The sequence below is a fragment of the Protopterus annectens genome, chromosome 1.part1, assembly GCF_019279795.1.
Source record: "Protopterus annectens isolate FY-2018-M chromosome 1.part1, PAN1.0, whole genome shotgun sequence".
Taxonomy (NCBI): domain Eukaryota; kingdom Metazoa; phylum Chordata; order Ceratodontiformes; family Protopteridae; genus Protopterus; species Protopterus annectens.
In genome coordinates this window covers 1,591,461,918-1,591,477,185 of record NC_056726.1, presented here as the reverse complement: position 1 = coordinate 1,591,477,185, position 15,268 = coordinate 1,591,461,918, and the positions used below count along the sequence as shown (strand labels likewise).

The following is a 15,268-nucleotide window of genomic DNA, read 5'->3' as shown; positions in this document are numbered from 1 at the left end:
CATACCCAAACATCTTAAACCTGGGTATATAGTAGAATCAATTAAAATTCATCAGCACTGACTTTTTACTTAAGCAATAAAGTGAATGGACGATTTTTTATTGTTTGAGATCGTTGCATATTATTCAGAATCTAACGTTTCAGTAAGAAATGTCCAGCTTTCACGTTCGTCCAAATAACTGTTAACCCATTACATTGCAATATCAGGGCAGGTACAGATTGCCTGAGTACCGAACATCTCAAAATTCATAAAACAGAGGCTTGTCCTGGAAGTGCACATTTAAAGATTTTATGTAGAAATGAGGTTGTGATTTTTATGATGTAATTCGTTATGAGTTCTTTGTTCCTGCAATTTAACGATTTGTAAAAATGATAATAATTAAAAAAAAAAAGATTTAAGAATATAAGCACGCCCCACTCAGTGCACCTAAAAAGACTGCAGTCCATTATCTCTCAACATTTTAACTCACGAATTCTGAACAAAGCCATAAATAATGAGGGGACAAAAGGCCCAAAATCAGTGACATATTGCATGTTGCACTTATAAACTTATAAAGTTGTTAGAATAATATGCTTTGCATTAGCATGCATTTTGTGGTGGATATGAAATATGAAACTCAAATGTATTTCATTATTTAGAGACTATGATGCTCAATAATTTGCCGGGAAAACATTAATTTAACAGATCAAAATGTGAGGCATGCATATGGGCATTCTGTCCAATTCTGGACAGTTTAAACTTATGAGTCCTGCTAATACACTCACCCCACATTATGAAGCAATAGCTCACAACACACCAGGGACAAATCTCAACAAAATCAGGGTCAAATCCAGAAATATTCAGGCGCAATCAGAAACACTTAAAATATTAGTACTATTAAACTGAAACACTGACAGAACAACACAATGTGAATTGATATACATGTTATGCAGCAAAATAAGTTTATAACTCTAATTATTGTCGTTATATTCATTAAGTGCAATTCACCACCTTTTCTCCAAAAGTCATCAGATTAAGGAGGGATTAAGAAAAACATAGTTTAAATGTGAGTCAAAATCAGGGACAGTGTGAGGTTTGCATGCGATGATATGCACAAGCTAGAGTAACAAATTAATTATGGTAATCTGTAAACATTATAATCGCTATCCCAAATAAGAAATAGTCTACTTTACCCTTAGTCTCATAATGAAAAAGGTCCCGGACGAAATCACATTTCAGAATGATCATTAGGTACCTCACTTTTCATGTTCTTTAATTTTTTTACAGCAACATTCAGCAATGTGATTTGTGCAGTTCATAGACGACAGTTGATAAATGACAAGAAAAGAAACGGATTGGTTGACCATTATATTAAATTATGCAGCATTTTTTCTCAAAATATTTCAAACCTTATGTAATAATTGCCTTTTATAACATTAGTCTGGTTTCTGAAACAGTGTGGAATCATACTGGCGCTATTTAACATTTGCATAAGTCCACATTTTAATTATGTATCTACCCATTCATTGGTACAATCAAATCTTATTTATTTGTTTGTTTATTTATATTATATTCTGACTTTTTGCAGCAATGATTAAGTAAAACCAAGACATCAGAAATGTCAATGCATGATTCATTAGAAAGAAACAGCCAGAAATGAATTACTTACAAAAAAAGACAGGACGCTTGCTGTTGTGTTTATGTTTTATGTAAGTAATAAAATATTACTATAACATAAATATAAATGCGACATCGTAGTCTACATTTGCAATAAAGGTACAAAAATGTACTAAAACAAGAATGACGTTTAAAATCCATTGCAACAAAAATATTAAAATGGCTAAAAGAAACAAAAAGCTTCAAACACATTTAGGAAATAAATATAAAGGGCCAATATCCATAAGGAAATAATATTAAAATATCCTCTCGGGATTAGTAAGTGTACAAAAGTGTCGAGAAAAACAACAAAAGACAAAACAAAAAACATACATTCGAAAATCCAAATGCACATGTATACATATTTCACATATTTACAGTAGATTAATAGAAAGCTGAGGAACTTAACTGAAACTGACATTATCACCTATAACTCAGTGCTCAGGTAGCCAAGCGTTCCCAGTTATTTTATAAGCCAAACATTCAAGTTCATTATATAGCAGAGTTGGTCAAAACTCCACCTCCATTACGTTTTAAAGAACAAATCTTAAAATAATGTTGGTTTTTAACCAGTACCCTTCATAAGCTTTTAAGCTCGGTTACGATCATTGAATTAAATTACTCATATATAGCTTTCTGTAGAGGTATTAAAACACATTAGTGTTTATTACAGTTTATCTTAAAAGTATTTGGCAAATTACCAGCTCCATAATATGTTGGAATCCAATACACATGTGGGCATTGTAATATTTAAACCTGAGTATTTTACTATTTAAAAAGAAGCCAAACAGCCAGTGGAATTATGCTTGCGACTGCACTTACACCCTGATAGTTTACTCTACTTACCGAGTGTAGGTGAACAAATTACAGTAGAGTTAAGAACTTAGGGGCTGTTAAAATGAATGCAGTATGGATCTTTAACTTGGCATGTGCCTGAGATAGGTTTTGTTTGAAATCCCATAAATATGTACTATTAAATTCAATAGGGTTTTACAAAAACAGTATGTTCAAAATATTACTTGTTTCGAAACATGTCACTGTCGTTTCTCAAGGCCCATAAAATGCTAGATTTTGGGGGTGACAAAACAGTATCCTCGCCCCGAAAACGTATGCATTACTATCCAATATTAAAGACCATTTGTGATTTATGCAGGCTAAAACCTTTGGGCATTACTTTTCTAGTGAAAATGCATTTACACGGGTTTTACACATAAAATGTAAACATAAAATACATACACCTATACATAAATTACAAATTCAGGGCTTTGCGTTTATTTGTGGAATAAATAAGAATTGTCCACAGGCTGAAAGTCTGTCTCCTTAAATTAATGAATTATATTTAAACTTGGCCAAATGCCCGAGTAACTGCACCAACATAGCCCCTTCAGTTCAACAACTAAACCGCTTTTAGTTTGGGGTAATAAATAAACAAGGTCTTTTTACCTTACACTTTGAAGAAATATGCATTTTTTTATTTATACTTTCATGTATCTTACCATAGCAGTGAAGGGAAAATAGGTGTTCTTCCCAAAACTGGCAGGTATTGATGGTCTATTCAATTTTCAGTCACTGTCAGTCAGTATCCCTTCCTGTTTTCTTTTACTCTTATTTTGATTCTTGTAAACCCAGTGTCATTTTTACAGCTGCATTGATATTAGTCATTGCACTGCAGTCTGTAATGTATGATGAAGAGGTGGGGTATCAGGTTGTGAGTATACATCCTCCATTGGGGGATGGGGGACCCCTGCTGGGGTCATCCTTTTTTCCTTTTGTCTTCTGTTGCAAAACCACACTCTTACCACTTCTTTTTCTAGCTGAAGACTGTCTGCAAGTGAGGTGATTTCGTGGGCTGATGGTTTGGGACACTTTAAGAAGTGGTTTTCTAAAGCCCCCTTGACTCCAACTTCGATTGATGTTCTCTTCTTCCTTTTTCTTCCTTGGGCTGCTATCTTGTCTAAGTTGGTAGGACTCCCAGTAGTTGAATCGGTCTCTTCCAGCCATTTGTTTAAAAGAGGTTTCAGTTTGCACATGTTCTTGAAACTGAGTTGTAGGGCTTCAAACCTACAAATAGTTGTCTGGGAAAAGACGTTGCCATACAGAGTACCAAGTGCCAAGCCAACATCTGCTTGGGTGAACCCCAGTTTGATCCTTCGCTGCTTAAACTGTTTAGCAAACTGTTCCAGGTCATCAGAGCTCGGCGCATCCTCGTCTGAGTGGTCCTGATGATGGTTTAGATGCTGCTGGGGGGATTCAATCCTGCTGTCATGACCGCCGCCTGTATCTTCATTTAAGGGGTCTCTCAAGCTATGGTGCAGAGAAGAGGCTTGCGGACTTAACATGCCACTAAGATTTGTATAAGCAGTCTGAGAGTAAAGCAAAGGCTGGTGGCTATTAGACGTGGACGACAAGGGAGACAGGTGATGGGCCGTACTTTGTGCCCATGTTCCGTGGTGGCTGCTTTGAGTCTGTTGATGAACGAGGTGAGATCTGTGATGAAAACCGCTCCCCAGATCATCCCTGCTTGATTGTACATTGGGTTTAGTGTGATCTTGTTGTCCGAGATGAGTCGTGGTTGCCCATTCATTGCTCGCAGTTGGTAGCCACTGGTGATGAGAAAGACTCATTGGGTGTCCAGTGTTTGCAGCCAGTCCTGTCAAATAATCGTGATGCATCATTTTCTGCACCTCTCTGTACGTTGTCCCCTGATGCATCCTGTCCGAGTCAGGATGCATTAAAGGACTGGAGGCTAAAGTATTATTCCTTGGGAGATACTGAGCAGTTGTAGCCATGACTCCCACTTCTTAACTGATTAGACTTCTGAGATTTCTAAGCTTTAGTCCAAAATGCTCAACCTGCAAAAGCAGACGGAGTTATCCAACCACGCCCCCAAAAATCTAACTGGTCGTTTTGTATTTAATTGCAAATGCGTTCAGTTTATTAATAGGTTGATTTCGTCTTCCCAAGCGTCCTACACGCGGCGTTTCCGATTGGTCCGTATGCAGTTTCCCCAGTGCAGGGGTTGGTCTGCAGTAGTTGGTTTACGGCAGGCCTCTCCTCCATGAATCTAAAAAGCTATCGCTCTGATTGGCGGACCTTATTTCATTCATGCGGTTTTGTAAATAACCACGTGGGGGAGTTAGAAGTTCTTATATTGCACTGGAAGAGAGGAAACCGGGGTGAGAACGGCAGGAGGAGATAGCGCTTTGGCCCTCTTTAAGTCATTTGTGTGCTACTGAAATCGAGAGACAAACTGATGAAATTTGACAGTTCTTGGAACAAAAACATGCACTTGATCGCTGCTTTCTGGAGATTACAACTAAACTGCTTGCAGTGCTTGGGGTGAGCCCTGCTTATTCTAGATGTGCAACCCACTAGGAGCTCACCTGTTCCAACCCCCAGGTATTGCTGATTAAAGTCGCCTCCCTTTCCATAGCCTACTTACTCATACCTCACTCAGCAGCTCGCTCAGAATAAATGGAAACGCGCAGCAGGCGTAAGATGGTCACTAACGCTTGTGTTAATAGTTGGCACTTTCGCTTACTTAGTTATGTTTTACTGACTCATTAAGGTATAATCATAAAATGGCTTTCAACTTTCTTTAGACATATATACAAAAGTCATCATACTCACTTAAAATAAAAATAACTGCCCAAGAACTTTTCTCCATTCATTCGATTATTATTATTATTCGTATTTATTTATGGCACATTTACTAATTTTGGTGACGGACTGTTGGCAGTATTAAATATTTGACAAATACATCCAATTCTCAATCGTTAGATTACACTAAACACATATTTTGAATATTTCAGTTGTATTATTTGAAGAGTTTGTTGCAAAACGAGAGTCGAACAGAATAAAATGCCAGCTCATTTACAACTACACATAGTGTGTATCTGAGAGACAATATATGTGTGTGTCTGTTTGACAGTATGTGTGTGTGTGTGTCTCATGTGTACGTGTGGTCGAGTAAAACAACATTATCTCTCGTCTGTTTCCCACAGACATGGGGGCACTGCTGTTTAAGATGTCATTAAATACAATATACAGCACACTGACAGCCAGTGTAATAGGTATGTAATATATATATACACACACACACACACACAACTAATATACATTGAGCTGGAAAGAGCAGTTTGGATATCAAATTTTATAGAAAATATTTTTTTAAATAACATGTTGAACCTAATTTATATTACACAAAATATTGCAGTTTTAACAGAAAGCAGCAAAATCAAAATAATTAAAACAGAAACAGCGAGGTGCGTGTGTCTGCCCCCCCCCCCCCGATTCTTACTCACCAAGGGTCTACAACTTAATAGTCACGCAACAGTGTCCCACGGGATTTTGGTGGCAACGGCTGGAAAGTTCAAAAGCCATCACCCTGGAGGTGACCAATAGCTCACTACTTATTCATCTCAGATGTAGATTTAATTTCATTTTCACAGTCTGTCCACACTACAATCAGGTGACCATCTGTCGTACTGAGAAATGTGTGACCTGGAGTTTCCGCCTCGTATTAATACTGGGATACTGTTACAATAAAATAGATATATAATTTCTGTTCCAAATTATGCTGAATGCAAGAATGTTTCGGTCATGTGTGCCCGTCCCGTATAGATGTTACTTCAATCGCAACTATTGCAACTCACCAAAATAATAAGTAGAAACAAATGTCGTTTACAAATTTTGTGAATGCACCTGTAAATAACGCATACGGATTTGGCCTGTTTATTGGCTACACTATGTGCGTTTTGTGTGGCGCAGGGATGCTATAAACAAAGCAAAACAACAGGATTGTTTGTTGCTTGTTGTAAGAAACATCTAGGCAGCTCTTACCACAAACATACACACACACTTAGGTATTTACATTTCTGTTTCTCGCTTTGCTATATTTCCATAGTTTGGATGACAGTAAATGTATTTTTGGTGCCGAAGAAACACACACACACACACACACACACACACACACACACACACACACACACACACATATATATATATATATATATATATATATATATATATATATGTATATATTTATCACACCGTGACAAAGTGACAATCAAGCTATTTCCACGGACTGAGGAGGTAATGTAAAAAATAAATAGCTGATTCATATGCTTTAATGTAATGAGTTTCTCAACTTCTCATTCTGAAGGAAAGTGGAATGAGTTAACAGACAATTAAGCACCTACCTTTTTATAAAGGACTTTACAGCACACTTCTCATTTTCCTTTCACCAAGACGAACGACAGAGTTTGTGACAAGTGGGCAAAATATTTGAGACAAGACTTGCATTTGAAAATGAAACTTTCAAGCACCATGCAGTCAAACATGGTAATGCTCAATAACTTTTTATTGTATCATCTGACATATTTTAAGGGTGATGTGCAAAAACTTCCTTTCCTTGCATTCATGTGTGCTTTCTGAGAGCTAACTCGAGTGCCACACCTCAAATGTATGATAGCTGAGAAGTTATGTTTCTTGTTTTCCAGAAAAATGTTCATTTATATTCTTTACAATAAGGCTTTATTTTTAGTATTCACACTGGAAAATTAACTTGAACGAAACCACGCAGGTTCCTGTAATAAAAAGTTAATGAAAGTGCCCCCACTCTTCCCCTAAGTATATTGTGAGGGTTTCTGTTAACTTAACTGTGTTTATAAGCTTAGGTGAAGTGCAAGCACTCTGTTACTAGCTGGAACATTAGCTTCAATCGCCTATCATCTAATATCTTCATAGGACTCATTAACTACCTATGAGTTCTTACTGTAATTTATAACTAACCTGTGTTCACTTCCAAAGTGAGATTTAATTTGTCATAGACCAGTTTACTTTATTCTCTGTGGGCACTACCCTTTCTCTGTCTTATAGCATAAGGAACCCACAAATTACGCAGTTTCCATTGGGTGTCTCGCTACTTATTGCACCTCGGTAATATAAATATTACTTTACATTACTGAAGTATACTGAACTACTAGACTTTCTTCTAGAGTATTGTGCTGTATTTTCTGTATAATTGGTGGCATTAATATTTATGAATTGTGTTATGTTTTTGTACTGCATAAAAGTAGTCTGTTTTGGATCAGTGTAACTGCCCCTCACCAAATAGTTTGCATACACGCATTCACACTAATATACACGAGGTGTTCATTTAACAGCAATCTAATTATCAGTGAGCTCGTCTTATAAATCAGTATGACTATTGTCCGTAATATGTTACTCTGAAGGTGAAGTTCAGGCATAAGGCAGCTTAAAATGTTAGCCCTGATAAGCAAGCGCTTTAAACAAATACAGGTGTAAACCGAACTTCAATACTTAGAAATAAGGGGTTGTGATTTAGGTACTTATTCCACGTAAAACACAAGATGGAAAATAATAAGCAAATAAGTAAGCAAATAAATAAACTAACAAACACAAGAGGCAGGACCACAGTGATGGTTTATTGAATAGGTTTCACGATAATACAAATGTATCTGTAGACAAATAAATAGGAATATATTGCTGCTGGTAGTAGTTGTACAGTCTGTCAAGGATTTTTATGCAGATCCTAGTTTCACTCCTGCTTGGTCTGATTGTTTTTCAGTTCACGTTTTGCAGTGAGGACAAATTACCCATTCTATGAATTGCAAAGCAGATGGGAAGCAGGAGTGGAGTGTGAGAGTGAGCGTGTGTGTGTGTGTGTGTGTGTGTGTGTGTGTGTGTGTGTGTGTCTGGGTGCTGTTGGCTGTACAGTTTGGGCTGGGGTCTCAGATTCTCTTTCTTCTAATATAAGGCTATTTAAAATGCTACTGTCTTGATCCGACATATTGCCTACTGGAAAGGACATGCCACCGTTATTCAATTCTGTAGCATAACACTGGGTCACAAACGTGGTGGATATCCAGGACTGAACTTCTAGCTGCCGGCATGAGGGTTTGGTAAGTTTTGCATATCCTTTGGGGTCAGGCTATGGGGGCAGACGTTTTTGATAGATCATCCTACATTTCTGAGTTTATCGGGCTATACCTTTTATTATTTGGAAGGTAGCAAAAGAGGTCAGCTACGTCCTGACGTTTCTAACACCTCTGCTGTTCTGGAGTCAGGGTAGATAAATGATTGGCATGCTAGGAACAAAAGGACAGGCTGATTAAAACACAGCATATGCACTATATTTTTAGTTATTGTTTCTCTTTTGATTTCCACATAATAAGTTTTCCTTGACTTTGGTTCCATTAACTTATGAACAAGATGAAAACGCTTGCTATTTGGTATAGTAATGTTTGAAAAGGATCGGCTTCTTTTCTTTCCTTTTTTTCTAAGAATAATTGCGCACACACACACACACACACACACACACACACACACACACACACTCTCTTACGGGTTTTAGTGCGGTATTATAAAATCTATTTTTTTCCCTTTTATTTTGCTTGGAAGTTTCATCAGCAAAGACGACGGGAGTCATGATCGCAGGCAAACTCATCAACTTATGAGAAAATAATTGATGCTGTAGATTCAGAGGAATCGTAATCCTGGTTAAGTCTATCTTATTTTAACTAATTTTTAATCAGAAATATTTACATAATGGCTAGGAAAGATACATCATGCTAAAAAGACACTATCTGAATATGTGGAAGAATATTCCTATCTTACTACATAAAACATTGAAGAAGTATGAATTTCACTGGACCAGGTTTGTCGGTTTTACGAGGACTTTGGTATTTAGACTCAACTTAAATTAAATATGCCTTGAACCAACCAGGCTGGAGATAGCATGGCTTGTTTTTCCAAAAATTAGATGGATTGGGGCTCCAAAGGCATTGTATAGGTTTGCACTTTTACGTATGTATGTATGTATGTATGTATGTATGCATTTATTTATTTACTTAGCACTTATCTTAGGCTCACACCACAGTTCCATCTTATTATATTTTATGAAGCTGTTATCCTAACTCTGTGCATTCACCCATCTGGCAGACTTTAGAACGTTGCTGTCTGGGGAGCTTAGTGCTGAAAACAGAGTAGCAGTAAAGTTGGTTAAAAGTGGCCAGATGCTGGCTTTTGTAAAGAATATGGCCTTGTCTGGCTAAGGGACATTTTTACAGGGATGCTGTTGGTTGCCATGGAGAAAGTATTCAAGGGATCACAGGGACCATATTGAACAGAGTTCAACCAGAAAGAGAAAAGTCTCTTGTTTAAGTTTTTTAAGCTAAAATCAAAGTCTGCAGTTTTGCACCAGGCTACATCTGCGTTACGCCATCCCAAAAAGTAAAGTCATTGTGTACTAGTCGTTCAATTTATTCAGCTGCAAGGTTTAGTCTATGGAATTCTGACTTCGGTTACGTCCCTTACAGTACAGAGTTCAAGACCTAACCCCACGATTATTAAAATACAATGGAGAGAAGGGGGGCTTAACTTTCTGCACCAGAGGGGCATTGTTGCCGATTTGTTCCAGTTTGTCTTTTTCTTTACAAGTATCACTGGAAACGTTTTAATGAAATATAAAGTCTTTGTTTTTAAAAGCTGCATATGAAGTGATTAGTGATATTTTGTGTTTACTGCTGTAAGAAAGAACAACGCAGTAAAAAGTAATCTAAATAATGGCTGGCCATCAGTTTACAGAAACAGCCTGCTCCAATTTTGCATGCAATGCTTTCTGGATTCAGCAAACACTTGTTTGTGCGCACACTTCCAACTACGGAATGCTGGCTTACCTCCAACCTCTTAGTGAAAGCAATCTGGATTCTGGACAAAGCCAAAAAAAAGGGGGGGGGGGGGGGGGCGGCAAAGATCACCAAATAGGAATAGATGTTAAATACTGCTCTTGTAAACTTAGGAAGTTGATATAATAACAGGTTTAATATACATTGCCTCAGGTACATGAAGTCTGAAACTCAAATGTGTGACACTATTTTGTGACTATTCCTCAGTGAGTTCTCAGAAATCCATACATTTACATACTGAAAATATGAGACAAAAATCTGGGCATTCTGTGAAAATCAGAACAGCTGAGAGGTATGGAATTTGCTGTCCTTCTAGAAAGAATAATGTACAAAAAATAACAGGTAGCATTAACATCATACAATAATCAGTTTTGAAAAAAAAAGACTTGTACTTTTCGTAGGCATTATTAAATTCTGACAGTAGTTTAGTTTGCATCTGAATGAATGTAGCATAAAAAGGATTTTGATTATGCACTCTTTTTCACTGCAACGTCTGTTTCTAGTGTATCAATGGGAGTGTATTTGAGTAAGTGTGTGTGTGTGTGTGTGTGGGGGGGGGGGGGGGTTAGACGCGTCCCGAGATGCATTTAATTAGAGTGCAACGTTTGCTGTCATTTGCCTGTTTCATTTCACAATGCAGAGCCAAGGCATTTCAAGAACATACAACGGACTTTGAAACTGAGAACTTATTGGGAACATAGCCTTTGGAAACCCTCTTTGAGTGAAATGGTGTTCACTGATACTTTAATTACTTATGAGAAATAGATTGATTATGTATTTATGGTGCAGCAGTTTTAGTTGTCACCGTTATATATGTAGTAAAGCAAATATCAGACGCAACGAAAAATACAGCAAAAAGAAACGTGGGCATTAAATGCATAGTATGGGCTTTTTGTTGTATTTAAATAGTGTTTGTGAAGTAGCAATGTATACATATGGTGCAACGGGTTGCCTTCTTGTGTAGCGTTTCCCGTGGTTGGATTGATAAATTCATTTTAGGCCGAAATTGTTACATAAATAATTACAGACTTTAATTTTGAGCTTACCATTTTTATATGGATCTAATTTCGTGTCACCAACACTCCAATATGTATTCTGCCACTCTTTGTTCTGATAATTTATCCAACTTTTTACAGGAAGCGTCTACTTCTTCTATAAAAGTAAATTCCCTTTACTTTAACATCTCTCTTAAAAATTTAGATACAAATCGACCGTTATCTTTTGTGCTAAAATATTTATTTGTTACAGGTTATCAAGAAGTATAAAATCTAGAGCGAATGATATAAATGATGTGGGCTTGTAAGATATAGGTAGTTGCTGTAACTTTTATTGGGGTGATGGAGATAAGTTTTATTATTATTATAACCTTAGGAGTTATTTTCTTTCCTTTGCAAGGATTCCCATCAGAATATGAAAGAAGCATACTGTAAAACTTAAAAAAACGTACCTATCAAGGTAAGTTCTAAATAGTTCTGTAGCCCCCTTTATGCGTAAAATTATAGAATCTATAATATGTTCATAGGTTCATACTAGGCTATCTGCCCTAGGGCATTTATAAATCTAGCCAGAGTGTGTTTGGCTTTCGCCACCCATTTTAAATTAATTTTTCTATGCCCTTTTTCGAGGTTAGTATACTGTGCATCTGTCTGACAGTGACACAGAAGTGATACCCGGAGTAAATCTACGATCTCCCATCCACTCATCAAGATTCCTCTTGAAGAGAGTCAATGAGGGACTCCGAAGATCAACTTTTAAATATTATAAGCTTCTTGTGCCCTTACAAAACTCATGACTTACTTAAAAATTAAAATCTTCATGTAGTTTAATTGATAGCGTGTTAACAATAAATAATCTATTTTTACAAGAAAGAAATGCTGCTCCCATGTTTGTCTAGCCTCTATTTTATCTTTTGCCACCATATGTCAGCTGGAAATTTCCAGGGTTCATTTGGAGTTATCTGGTATTTGCTACTTTTCTCATCGAGTCACACAACCTTTGGAATCGTATTCACTTGCTTCAGGTGACCTGTATCAGGCTGATTTAAATGGGGCAAAGAAGGTCTATTTTTAACTAAATATGTTAATTGGGTGGGACGTTGACATAATGGCTAATGTGTTTACCTTGCAAACGTAAGGTGCAGGGTTGGATTCTCACATGGAGTAATTTACTAAGCTTAAAATGGTCCACATGGGCAGTTAGCCTAGTACTATGCTATGAAATTGTATCAGGTTTTGCATTTTACTTTTGCTTTATTATTGTTTTTTAGTATTCCAACATATTTGTCTTGCTCACTTTGTGTATAATTTTTTAATTGTTTGTGCCTGGGCCTTGTCATGGTGAACACCTTAAAACTCAATAGTAGACACTTTTGCTGAGGGAAGCCATCATGTTAAAGAACCAGCCTTGTTGGTGAAGAGGTATAGTGGGTTTTACTGCTTTATACCTACAGACCTGCAAGGCAGCCTCTGTAGCATTTAGTACGAAAAAGACCTTGGTGTGGGAGTAGATAGGCACAGGCACAGAGAATGACTTTTGGTTGCCATAAAAAATGATCTGAAAACACTTCTAGTGCCTTAAGATATCCAGGCTGTTAGCAGCTTGTGCAGAGAAATGCTGATGTTGACTGGGAACATTGTTGGGAGGTAGAGAGAACACTTTGAGGAAATCCTTAATTCATCAGTTATGCCCACCTGATAGGAAAAGATGCCAGAAGAAACTAGTGTGAGTTGTTCCTTTTCATTAGATGAAGTCACTACAATAATTCAACAGTCCTGATGCACCAAGGCTGCAGCAGTGAATGAGATCTGTCTGGAAATACTGATGAGACTGGATATTGTAAGGGTGCTGTAGTTAATGTCACCTAAAATTTCTATGTGGAAGGTAGGGACAGGCCCTCTCTGAGGACATACTGGAGATATGTCATATTCCAATATGTTCCACATACTGGAGATATATCCTATTCCAATATGTTCCAAATACTGGAGATATGTCCTATTCCAATATGTTCTACTTACAGATCCATAGAACCCACTCTAAGTCTTTCTGTTTAGTTCATATGTAAGTATTTAAAGCACATTCACATACATGCACAGATAAAATGCATGCACATGCAAGCGTGCAGACACACAGACACACACACACACACACACACACACACACACACACACACACACACACACACACACACACACACACACACACACACACACACACACACACACACACACACACACACACACACACACACACACACACACACACACACACACACACACACACACACACACACACACACACACACACACACACACATATATGGATACAGCAACAGATCTATTTTATTAACTCAGACTCTAACTACTTAGGTATCAATAACTCACTACTGATGACCTGAGTCAAGGAATAAATACTCTTGATCAACAGTGAGTTTGAAACAAATGTTTTTACAGGGACAAACTACCTCGACCCTTGATATGAGGTCTGTATTCCCACACCTTCAGACAATAAATATTCTGCCTCCTAGGTTGCAGAGACTCAAAGAAAGTATACTTACAGAGTTTATACATTTGAGTTTCTCACACTAGAATGCGCACACACACACACACACACACACACACACACACACACACACACACACACACACACACACACATACACACACACACACACACACACACACACACACACACACACACACACACACACACACACACACACATATTTCGGCAGATGCAGTTTGTCTTTTATCTTTTTTGCTTCTTTCTGTTTCTTTTCATACATAGGTATTTTTTTGTAGAACACGTTTATTATGTTTTAAATATAACAGGCTATCATGTGAATATGCTAAGCTGTAAGTACATTTGCAACAAACAAAAATAAATATTACAGTTACTACATTAAGTTTTAAGCAAACATTGTTAACCAATGAGTGTCAAGTAATATGCAGCAAAACACAGTATTAATAATTAAAATAATAAATAACAAAGGTCAAAATAGGTGATTATTTAAAAAATAAAAACAAAAAGACACAGATATCATACTTTATATCACTGCATTATTAGTTTTTATATTGCCATGCTTAATGTCTTTTTATATGTAGACTTATAAACCATCAAATATGTAGTTATCATATGACACAGAGTTGCAACGTATGTCTTGTTTTGGCTTAACTACTTAGCTGTACCACAGATGTACAAAAATGTAAGCTATATTTATTTTCATTATACACAGAAAAGTTTAAACAAGATACTGCCTGTTACCATGAAGTATCTAGAGTCATTATTTTAAATAACTCTCAGCTATTAGTAATACAATACATATATATTCCTAATTTTCGTAGGAACTAAAATATGTAGCACATTGCTATCACTTGTTTTATAACTGAGGAAAGTCTAGGAAAATAGGAAGCTGGAGTCATACATATATTAAATGATACCATAAAATGTGTGAAATATAATTTAATGCATGCAATGTATCTTAAAAAGAGGAGGCCTGTATTTTCTAATGAATGTTATTATTGTTTAATGAAGCATCGTACTTAACACAAATGAATGGGTTTGTGAAAAAAATGACTACATTCGATTATTAGAAAAGATACCTATGTAGAAGAAATTATATTTTATGTGAACGGCAAATGTTAATAGATAGATACTAATGATTTATTTTAATTTATTTATTACCAATATAGAATACTTTCCATAAGTTTGAGCCATATAATGTTGATGGTGAGACATAACTCATGGGGAGCTATAATAGAAAATTTTGATTTTTAATCATTCTGTTATGTATTAAGGTAGTTGGGTTATTAGTAGTTGAATACCAATGAGCCACAGAGGTAATATATGATTTTCTTCTAAGAGTTTAATTTATAATTAACATTAAAATAAAATGAAATGTAAATAAATAAAAATAAAATAAATGTT

At 36.5% G+C, this 15,268-nt stretch overlaps 1 protein-coding gene and 1 long non-coding RNA gene across 2 annotated transcripts in view; one reads left to right on the top strand and one right to left on the bottom strand.

Moving 5' to 3' along the window:
* Window positions 1–1,671: 1,671 nt before the first annotated feature.
* On the bottom strand, window positions 1,672–4,449 carry POU3F1 (POU class 3 homeobox 1). The gene has a single exon (XM_044083486.1). It carries the CDS (start codon window positions 4,422–4,424, stop codon window positions 3,294–3,296), a length of 1,131 nt encoding a protein of 376 aa, XP_043939421.1. The 5' UTR covers window positions 4,425–4,449; the 3' UTR covers window positions 1,672–3,293.
* Window positions 4,450–8,280: 3,831 nt separating this feature from the next.
* The window catches only part of LOC122813978, a 29,189-nt gene continuing 22,201 nt past the window's right edge, over window positions 8,281–15,268 (top strand). Inside the window, exon 1 of the long non-coding RNA XR_006366753.1 lies at window positions 8,281–8,561. This is a non-coding gene — a long non-coding RNA (uncharacterized LOC122813978). The remainder of the gene's footprint in view (window positions 8,562–15,268) is intronic.